General features: G+C 36.9%; 1 protein-coding gene and 1 long non-coding RNA gene across 3 annotated transcripts in view; one reads left to right on the top strand and one right to left on the bottom strand.

The window, feature by feature from the left end:
* Positions 1-336: 336 nt before the first annotated feature.
* SLC12A1 (solute carrier family 12 (sodium/potassium/chloride transporter), member 1) overlaps positions 337-10,975 on the bottom strand; it is a 55,327-nt gene continuing 44,688 nt past the window's right edge. The window contains exons 23-28 of the mRNA XM_014944707.1: positions 9,914-10,045; positions 9,580-9,691; positions 7,188-7,274; positions 4,840-4,975; positions 2,462-2,529; positions 337-1,431 (exon numbers count right to left, since the gene is read on the bottom strand). Coding sequence (XP_014800193.1) covers positions 1,296-1,431; positions 2,462-2,529; positions 4,840-4,975; positions 7,188-7,274; positions 9,580-9,691; positions 9,914-10,045 — 671 coding nt within the window. The 3' untranslated portion in view covers positions 337-1,295. The remainder of the gene's footprint in view (positions 1,432-2,461; positions 2,530-4,839; positions 4,976-7,187; positions 7,275-9,579; positions 9,692-9,913; positions 10,046-10,975) is intronic.
* LOC106889563 lies at positions 4,844-9,130 on the top strand. Of its 2 annotated transcripts, none has more exons than XR_001412366.1 (4): positions 4,844-5,011; positions 6,220-6,389; positions 7,048-7,173; positions 8,431-9,130. It is a non-coding gene; the product is annotated as an uncharacterized LOC106889563 (long non-coding RNA). The 2 variants fall into 2 exon arrangements; XR_001412365.1 differs by having other exon boundaries at positions 6,163-6,389.

The raw sequence follows: 10,975 nt of genomic DNA, 5'->3' as shown, positions 1-10,975 counted from the left end.
TAATTCAAGCAAAGATGGAATGTGAGGCCTGCTTTAAAATAAACGAGGCCTGCTTTAAAATAAACAGTTAGTGAAATTCAGGGTCCCCTGGCTTTTCTGGGGCTTAGATTTCAGTTGATCTCTGCAAAGGAGTTGCAGAACTACAATAATTAAATTAGCTGCGCTCCTTAATGGTCTTTAATTTAAATAATGCTTACACATAGGATATAGCTTTCTCCATTAAAAAGAGAAGCTGCTTTTATTGACAGCTGAATTGATAAAGTACTATAGTGCTGCAGAATAGAAAATAGAAAAATTACACAACTTATGGATTTCTTTTATTTCAAGTTAGTGTTTAATGAATATTATTTAGAAAATCTAAAAATAAGAGGAATATTTTATATAAATCAAAAAATAAGGCATTCAACTCAGCTAATGGAGTTTATTTTGTTTTCTAATCATATAAATCACTGTACATATTACCCCAAATTGTATTAACCCATAACATTCATAGCAAAAATTGTCAGAATTATTTCACTAATTTCTTTGTGAAATTTACTTACATTTAATTATTGTAACCATAAATTTCATTCCATGTCAGAGCTTGAAAATTCATTATCAAGTCTTGTCATATAGAGACCATATTTTTATATATGTAGCGTTATATATGTAACTGACTGTCAGTTAATTAGAAGCATTTTAATGAATATAAATTAGCAGAACAATTTAGGTAAAAGCATCTGCTGAGGGTTTAGGTCCTAATTTGGCAATATTATAATTAAACAGCATCACAGGTATCCTACTTGCATTATATCAGTTTATGACTTTGACACGATGGATACTGCACAGGTTTTTTTCTCTCTCCCAAGTTGGTGCATTTGATTGTAATCCTCCCATGTGTCTATTAGCAGCTATGACAGTGCGATTTGAAAGAAGCATTTACTTATAGATTTAGTGCTTTTTGTATTGTAGCAGTTAATTTTGCCTTTCTAGGATAAATACCAAAAGCGTATTTGATACCTTATAAAATTAGTGGAATTTCTTATTTGTGTGTTCAAAATATTTGCTGTCTTATGTGATATATATATAGATAGGTAGATTTTCCTTCTTTTGCCTGTACTGGAGTGTAACACCAGCAGGGACCATTTACATTTTTTCTCTAATTCTTCACTGTGTTGCTTTGGATTTTTTAAAAATTTTCTGTCAATTACTAAGGTTTTGATCTGTATTAGATAAGTGCATCTTTAATAAATCACTGCGATTAAAAACATAGGTGTTGAAAGAAAGCAAGGGATATTCTAGGCACTAATGTCTTTCTACGAATAGAAAGTCAGTACATTTTTGTGGTTGCCCCTGACCATTAAGACTGGAGGAAGGTTCTTGGAGAGAATTTCTAGCCAGGCCATATACAGGTAATCAGACACTACTCCTTTTCTTGCCACTGGGAGGCTCCTGTTTAGACAGAGAGAAAAAATAAAATTAACATTATGAAGACAGGGGTAACCCTGATAACGTGCATCTCACTAAATATTAAGTGGAAAACATCAAGTGTTCATATACAACTCTGTTTGTAATTAGACAACATGATTGTTTTAATCTTATAATGCACAAAGCTTTATAATCTTTAAAAGATTATAAAGATTAAGGCTAATATTAGGCCTTAATCTTGCAAACTCTTGTTTACCTGGTAAGTGCCGTTAACATGGCTAGTTGTACTGGGCTTGCACTGCCCATGATTGTAACCTTAAACTGGTAAAGAAGCATTTTTGTTGCCATAAACCCCACACATAATATGATTTTTTTAAAAGGATAAAAGTACAGTACATGCACAGTTTTGCCATCCATCAACTTATGTTCTGATCTGTAATTACTGTGAAATGAGAGTTTTAAATTATGGGTAAATTTATGGTAAACACTACCTGATCACCCCTTTTTGGAGACTGAATTAATAGAGCTAAAGAGGTTTATCTGCTCTAACTAAAAGTTGATTTTGAAAATGGCTGCTGCTTGGTTGTTTGTTGGGTTTTTTTTGTAATTTTATTGGTGGCCTCCTTTTTTATGCAATTGCATTATCCTTTTTCAGTTTCACATAGTTCCAAGTAGATCTTGGCAAATAATTCTATTTATTGTGTGCAAACCAAAAGAATCCTTTCTCTAACTTTCAGTTGTTGGGGGAAAAGAAAGAACAATGTGTATTTTCTGCAGATGAGTAAGAAGATGTGACACTCACTGTGTAGAGTTGGATGTGAAGATTACATTTTTTACAGATTTTCATGAGTAGAGCTTTGTAAGCTACAAAGAATTACTAGGAAAGACTCATATTCAGTGTACTCCCAGAACCATCAGTTCAGATGCAAGTCCTTCAAAAGGTACTTTAAAAATTATTTTTGCCCTCAATGAATTAATACAAGCATTTCTGTTGCTCTAGTCCATTTACATATTAGATTATTCTCTGAGTTAGAACTAAAATCTTGTAACTCACAGGACAATGAGGTTAGCAGCCCTCGAATGCTCTTGTAACAGTTCATTCAGACGGACTTGGCGGTAGCTCTGATTAAAACAAAACAGGGGAAAAGAAAAAAAGTTAGGTCAGTGATCCTCAGTTCTGGTGCCTCAGGGACTTCTACACTACCCATTGCCTGCAAGATTTTCTGCAGTTGCTCTGGCAGCACTGAAAGCTGGCTCTGCTCTGTGGTCTGGAGTGGTAGAGATGGCAAAACACAAGGCTAACCCATGCTTCTCGATTAGTAGAGTTATGTAGGGGCCACAGTTGTTCACCACTGTATAAGATTTCCTGGAGATGGGGATTAGTTTTGTACTGACACATTACCAGAGCTAGCTCAGACATAGTTTTTAAGTATTTCTTTGTCTATGGAGTATAGGAACTGTGCAGAGACTCTTTTGTGCTATAGTTTGATAGTGGTTAATATATTAATTCATCTGTTTTCTAAGTGTCCAGCTGCCATGCTGGTAGGGGTAAATGTCAGTGCGTGAGAACCTGGACAGAAACTCACCTCTTAAACAAAAGACCAGGAGTCTGGAGTAAGACTTAGCCACTTTATGTATTGTTTATTTCTATGGACTTCTGCAAATTGTGTAAGTGGCTGTTACTTTGAAATTCAGCCAAGATTACTTCATGGTCAGGCTCAGGCCCCCAAAGTGTTTATAACTTAATGCAAGTCATAGGGAACAAGAGACCGGGGCAGTTTTGTGTAGGAGGGAGATTGCAGCATGGGAGATACATCTATCTTAACTGGTCCTACAAATTTTATTCTCGTTTCCCTGGAGAAAGTAAAAAGATGGTTTTTCTCCATTCAGACCTTAAATTTTCCTTCTCTACAGAAACATCACTGTTCTTTTACACGTTATATAGGTAAGAATCCTCATAATTTAGCCAGTTGTTATCTCATGAGAGTCATCCTATAACATCACCCTTTATCTGTGCTGCCAAGTTTTTCTCTCTTGAATTTTAAATGTGTTCTAATGTCCTCCATAAAATTCCCAGAACTGCCTTACTTCTGAAGATAAGGGGCATGTATTTCCGGGTGTGTAAGCTAAACTTTTTGTTGCTGTTCTTATTTTGTAGAGAGATTTGGCGTTTTCATATTGCTGGTTGTTTTCAGCCTATGTTTTTTTTCATGGTTCCTTAGTTAGTGACCTACACAAGACCAAGATTAATCGTGAATTTCTTTCCTGTTGTATCGTCACTGGTTCGGCACACAAGTGTGTATATCTGTGGGATTATGTTCCCATTGTTTTTTATACTGGGATGTTCTAAGGGCTCTGACTCCCAAGTTTTGATGATTTATGCTGAGAGTACTTCCAAAGTTTTCTGCCCACAGCTGGCTACCATAACTTTATGCTGGTTATCAAATCTATGAAAAGGGTAATACAGCGAGCAGTCAGTCTGCTTCCAAGCTGCTGCAGTCAGTAGTGTAGTGTGTTATCTTAAATCACCATTGATTTCAGCTTATGTTAATGTCAGGCTGTGACCTCTAGTGGCTTTGAGCTCAGACTCACAATCCTTGCTCCATTGAGGAAGTTACTAGCACCATAAAGTGGAGATAACTAAACTCTCAGTGCACTCAGGTTAATCCAACAGGAACCATAAATAAAATTGCTAGATTAATTCTCTGTCAGTTAGAGGAGAACTTGTCTCTCAGGGGTAGAAGAGGTTGCAGTATGCTTTCGGCACTGGCCTGATGAAGCCTGGCGGTTCATTGCTAAAAAGGTAAGTTCCAACAAAATTAAAGAGCAGCCTGGGCTCTAATTCACTCAGTGGATCAGGCAACATCAGCCTTAGAGTGCCTCTGAACTGTGGGAGAGCTCCTGTGTGGTAGGCAGGTTTAGTTTTTCCTCTGCCATTGAGGTCAGAATCTGTGTTAAATCTTGCCCTTGGAAAAATTCCTAAAGCCAGTTAGAGGGTCTGGATTCAATTCCAAATTTCCCAAAGTGGTGAATGTTTGGAACTACACTCTCTAAGAGGTTCAATCTCTAAAACAGTGGAGCCATTTAATAAACCTCTCAACAGATCTTATTAGCTTGGCCTCAGCATGGTACTGTGTGGCTTCTGGTTCAGAGGTGGTTTTCATCTGGCTGGCTCTGATGTGGGCAGAGCTTCTCGTCAGCCTGGAAAATACTGTGTAAACATGCCAAGGTCTTACAGAGCGCTGAATAATGCAATCATAACACACCTCTCCCATGTTTACAGTATAAATCCAATTGGTAAATATCAAATGCAGGTATGTACATGCCATGTTTCTAATTCCGTATCTGGTATTTCACATTTTCTTACTAATCGCTTCAAACTTCTGGAGTGTAAGAAAAGGTGAAGATGTAAAAAGGTAGGCAGGGCTTTACCTTCTCCTTGAATGCTTCCAGCTCTGCATCTGTAATTTTCCATGGAGTCTCTCGCTTTAATTTCTCAGCAGTTGTTATATCTTTGCAGCTTTCATGGAGGCGATATGGTTCAATCATCTCTTCAAAGAATTTCCAGCTGAAACGGGAGTTACAAAGGAGGCCTTGCTGTAGGGTATGAACTCACTAACATACACACACTGTGTATGGCCGGCACCACTGACTGTAACTGTAGCTAAAAAATAGCAAAATTGCTAACTATTCTTTGCTATGTTGGTCTCCAAGTTATGGCTTGGCTGCTTGGGGTTATTTGAGGATAATTAAAAGGTTATTTGAGGATAATTAAACACTGCATTTGACCTATTTATAGTTGCAGAGAATTTTCTATATTTTTCCTAGTTGTAGCAAGAATACTGAAATGAGTTCTACAGTAACTTCAAGCTGCACTATATCGGTTACTAATGTTAACAATTAATATGGGTTTCCTTAAAAATACTGAGCTTTAATTATTGCTTTAGCATTAGCTGGAGCAGTTGCCTGACTGGTACAGTTTTACAGTTTTAACGGAATGGAGAAATGGGTGATATAAATCTCGGCAAGGGGCTGAAGGAAATGCTGTATGGGGGCTCAGATTTGTGTTCGTTTCCCAACTTTTCCACAGATTTTCTCTCTAAATTTCAATTTCTTGAAGTTTTTGACTGTTGTAATTTGGAGAATTTTATCACCCTTCTGTACTTCCCTACTTGCCCCTTTGTTGAAAGTTTCTGTCATCCCACAGAGACCTCAGGGCATTTCTTTTATATTAACATAGGTGTATTTCTATGAGCACCTTATGCTGACAGGCCTCACTGTGAAGTGAAACGGGAGGCTGGGCACAGGTTGGACTTTGCTACAGAGCAGGAAGTCAAGAGCTGGGTTAAAGGCATATGACACTTAATGTTGCTGTTGCAAAGTTGCCAGAGAGTTTGTCAAAATCCTTAGTGTCTGTTTCAGTATGCAAAGTAATGATAATCCTCTTATTAGTGAAGTAAATGGGATGCTAGCTGGGAGAGAGATACAGTGGACTAGCAACAGTCTGGCAAGTGTTCTGTTCAGATACTGCTGATGTAGCCAATATCTCTGGTTTCTATGTTAACAGCAGATATGTATTCTTTTTAATAGCTTTTTTAAAACAACGTAAAATCACTGCATAGTACAAGAAAAAAGTATTTTGCACAGTTCTGTATATAATTAAAAAATATTAACTGAGCAATCAAGACAGCACTAATAAGTGACTTGAGGTATCTAGTAATAAAATCTTTATATTTTTAAATTGCATTTCCTAAGTCAAAATCTCCAATGCACTCTGGAAACACTGGTGAATCTAATACTGTTTCTGCAAAGTTATCGGTGTGTGTAGAAATGGGACACAGAAGGATTAAAAGACTAACCCGAGACTGCACTTGAACTCAGAGGAAAAGTTTTGAGTGGAGGAGAGGAGCCCTTTGCCTATGAAACAGCTATGGACCTCTTAAGAGGGAAGTAAAAGATGGGATGGAAGATACCATAGCAAGGTGAGAACATTTTCAGAGTATCTTTAAGACCAAGAGCAATGCTGTGAATTGAGTTGCAAATCAGTTATTTCCTGAGCAACCTGTAATATACTTTTGTCTACATAAAGTAGAAGAAATAGGTGATTTCTATAGAGATATTTTTTAGAAAGTAAGGACTTGAAGATTTATTTTTCTTTTTAGCTAATACAGTTGGAGGTGGAGCTTGCTGAGCACTGTTTTACCAACTTCCTAACCTCTGCCTAGGAACATAAATTCTTTAGATAAGTTAATTTTTAAAAACATTGAACCTTCATTATATTTGAGTGATAGGGGAGTATTATAATATTGTCCTCATGGGAAAGGAGAAGTATACTTATGTTTGGCCAGAAAAATGTTAAGTTTATGAATTCATGATAAAACCCAGAAGGCAGAGATGGTGATTTTACAAGAGAACTGTCACTGACTGAATAATATGATGAAGGAAAGTCTGTTGCAACCTAAATAGATATTAAAAGCCATCAGAAAATGCCTGTTAAATTTACTGGCTCATAAGTGTGGTGTCTAATTAGGCTTTATTAAAATTAAGTCTTATCATTACAACATAAAGAAAAAGGCTGCCTATAGTTCTTACCCCTTGAGTTGTGATTGTTAAAAGGTTCTTTTCTTTTTCCTGCTCTAGGTACTTAGAAAATGATTGCAATTGAGTGACAGTGTTATTCTTTGTGGTGTGTTTTGGGTTTTTTTAATGCTCAGCATAAAAGAAGCAAGCTCCTGATAAAGTCCGACTGCTGAAGAATGGATTTTGGTAATGTTTCTTACCTCTCTTTGCTGGGCTTTACATTGATATCACAAATGATATTAATATCAGCAAATTTTATTCTGAATTTGCTTAGAAGTGAAGCCATCCTGAAAACAAAGAAGAGAATATTTTATCACTGTATTTCTGAGTGCTTTGCATCAAAGAGCACTCATAAATGAGTTAAGATATAAAATGCAGTTGTCTCGTTATCTTTAACTATATGACAAATTACTTTAAATGCTTTAGTGTTTCAGTTTCCAATTACAGCACTTGATTGATGTTATTGCTGTAGTATAATTCATTTAACTGATGATCAATGAAAATCAAGAAAAATGGAAATGAATAGCAGACGGGAGGGTGTTTACATTTTGGGAACAAATGATACTTTAAGTAGTTGCAAAGGCTTGAATTATAAAAGAAAAATATTCAAAATACAGTAGGACAGAATTCTTCAATACTTAGAGAAGGCTTCTGTTATTCTGTTGTTACCAGAATTCTATGCATGGAGTACGGGTAACACTGCTAGTGTATATGTTGGTGAAAATTTAGTCTGGAAAGTTGATGTGCAATATTTAAAGAAACTTTTTCATTAATGAATTTATATTAATCTACTTGCATGTTGTCTTTACATATATTCATAAAACAAAATGTTTTGCCTTTCTGCCCCAATTGGGAGGAGGAATATTTTATAGCTTTGTGTGTTTGTACTGAGGTTAGAGGGATTTAGTTAGGTCAGTTTTGCCTTTGGTAGAAGAATGGTTGGGAATGTGTATCTTCTCCTCCCCTCTCTTCCCCCCCCCAACTCCCACCTTTGTAATTTGAAAAGGTCAGAAAGTTCCTAGGAGCAAACCATGATAGAAATACATATTTGCTTATGACCTGAGAATTTACTTGTTCTTTTTTTTATATAAGAACAACATATTGCTTATATAAATCTTGATGTGCCCTGGGGCAATCTGTGTTTTGAACACCAAAAAGGGCAAAGTCTCAACTTCTGTGGAAAGGTTTTAGTATATGGGAATTGCATACTAGCAAAAGTCCAGATAAATTTAATTTCTGAATTGGAAATACAATGGATGAAATGGTAAATAGCCACCCAGCCTCCAGATTTGTCTCTCTGAAGGCCTCTGTGTGTCATGGGTAGAATATGCTGTTGAGGAAAGCTAGTGTTTAGGTAGAAGTGTATACACTTACTCTTTTATTGGAGGCAAACTAGGTCATTGCCAACTGTACTGACCATGCTGTTCACTCTGGCTTTTGTAGGATGAGCAGTATATACAGGTGCCAGAACTGCCTCTGAAGGTCTGACGTGTTTTGACAAATCCCATTTGATGTCAAAGCCTCCTACTTCCTCTCAACAAAATTTGGTGACCTGAGTGCCTAGATCCAGGAGCCAGTTGCAGTCCTGAGCAGCCAAGCTTGGGCAGACTCTGGACAGGGAGCAGGTCCTTGAGCAGCTGTAAAGCTTTTTTTACCCAATGATAACAGCAGTTTGTACAAGCACGTGAATCTCTTCTACAGAAGTATGTTAACTTCAAGGTAATCCTTACAACTGACAAAACAACAGCAGAATAAAGCTTGCTTTATGTGAAAGCAAAAGCATAAAGGAGCATCCATGTGGCAGCTATCTTTCCAAGGCTGGCTAAATTCTAACTCCTATCTTTGCATCCATCTCACTTGTTTTCCAATGGAGTTTTGGTTGGACATGTTGATTTTAACTCGCTACAGGGGGCTGCTGCCCTTTGATAAGATACCCTGTACCTCTTTGTTACTGACTTCCATCGCAAGTTGGACTGCTTCCACCAGATGTGAAATGGCTCTGCCTCTGGTGTGTAAAGTGCTGGAAGGAAAGGTCCCATATACAGTGATGATGGAAGTAAGTGTGTATTAGTACCTTTCATTTGCTTGAAGGTGAATGATGATTATGAAATCTAGACTTTTTTAAAAAAGCTAAGTCAAATCAACTTGGTCTTAAAGTTGATTAACTTGCTTTTTAATGTCCTTACATTTTACCACGGTTAATCACATTTATGTGAGCTATCTGTCTATGGTATTTGCGTATGAGAAGCTTCATGTGCAATTTCACTTACTGTTAACTGGACAATCTCATGTAAATCCCATAAAACTAATTATATTCTCATTACGGAGTGCAGACTGCTCTTCTTAGAGAAGGGAATATGGGCTATTAATGGCAAAAATCGCTGGATGTGAATTTCCTTTGGTAATCACCATTTATATTGAGCCTTGAGGGCTATGCCATCAGCTCAACACTTTTCTATCAAGTATATAATTTTTTTCATGCTGCCCACAGTACAACACACCAGTTGTGCTGAGAAATTCCCAGCTTCCTGCTGTATATGCATTATATTTAACATCAGTTCAAAGTCTTTAAACAGAGACACAAATATTTACGCTAGTTTTTCTTCTTCAATCCTATTGACTTTTCCTCCAGTGAAGATCCTTAACTTGCAATTTTTCCACTTCTTCCTGATAGTTAGAATGTAAGGAATTAGGATTGTTAGACCTGGAAGAACATATAAAATTGCAGGAAGATCAAATTAGTGCATTGTGTGGTAAAAATTCCATCCTTCACTTCGGCAGTTTTGGATGGAAGTTAGTCTTAAAACGTTTAAGCCAGACAGAAAATTGACTATGTAATCTTAAAAGAAAACAGTTTTATGCAGGTTCCCAAGTCTGGTTTTACATTTGGTAACACAGAAATCTCTCTCTTACTCTAATTCCTTACCTCCATCATCGAACAGCCACCAAATGTCAATTGTACCTTTTCCTTGCTTCTTTTTAAATTGGGTGCTGGCTTCTAGCAGCTTCTGATTGAATTCACCCACATGCATCGACTGGATTGTGTTAATGGTACTCTCTGTAATGAGAAAGAAAAAAATGTGGAAGGATTTCTGGTGAGTGAGGCAATGAGTATCTTTAGGGAGCCAAGTGGAGAGAAAGCTTCAGGAAAATGAACTGTCTCTGACATAATTTCTATACTTTAAATCTGAAAAAACTTGTGGCGCAGATGCTATGGACTTCTAATATGCCAAAACATACAGAAACCAAAGCTTGTGCAATACTTTGTCACTAGATTATAACCTCTTGAAAAGGGTTACTGATTATTTGTTCTCTGGATCTTTTTAGTTAATTTAAAACTCAATAGGGCCTTAAAACACAATTGAGGAATATCTGATAGATTTTAGTAGTAAAGTGCATCATTTTGCATCATTTGCAAGCTGAGCTGTCTGTTGTAGAATACAAAGCTCCCTGAAATGCACAGTGTAATGGTGGACAAAGACAGCTAATGGGGTTCAGTGAGAGCACGGGTGAAGCTAAGACCGGAAGGCAGAAAACATAAGCATATATGGCAACTTTCCTATGCTTGAGAGGGTCCTCGTTAATTGAAAATAGACTTTTATTCTTGCTGTTTGCTTGGCTGGCTTTAAAAAGCACTGTCTTGCCTATGTACTAACAATATCTTCTCTTATTCCATCTTTTGAAGCCTGTGGCTTTATTACTGCTTCCCTTTCAATGATTTCAAAGAGACGGTGTCAGAGCAGTATTTTAAATGGAGCAGACAGGCTTCTTTAGAGCTTTTGCTCTGATCTGCTAGGTTCTGAAAATGCTTTGTTTGGTTTTCCTGTATTTCTAGAGTGTAGAGAAGATAGTTCTAAAGCAGTTATTTGCTTTCCTTTACAGCTCTAGCATCTATGCTGGATGATGCAACAACTCTGGGGAGGACGAATGTATAAGCAAAATGGAGAGGCAAGGATATTTATTAACATCATCTATCTCATATATAGAG

The sequence above is a fragment of the Calidris pugnax genome, unplaced genomic scaffold (assembly GCF_001431845.1).
Source record: "Calidris pugnax isolate Ruff unplaced genomic scaffold, ASM143184v1 scaffold70, whole genome shotgun sequence".
NCBI lineage: Eukaryota > Metazoa > Chordata > Aves > Charadriiformes > Scolopacidae > Calidris > Calidris pugnax.
Note: the sequence above shows the minus strand (reverse complement) of the source record. Positions and strands in the feature narration are given on the sequence as shown.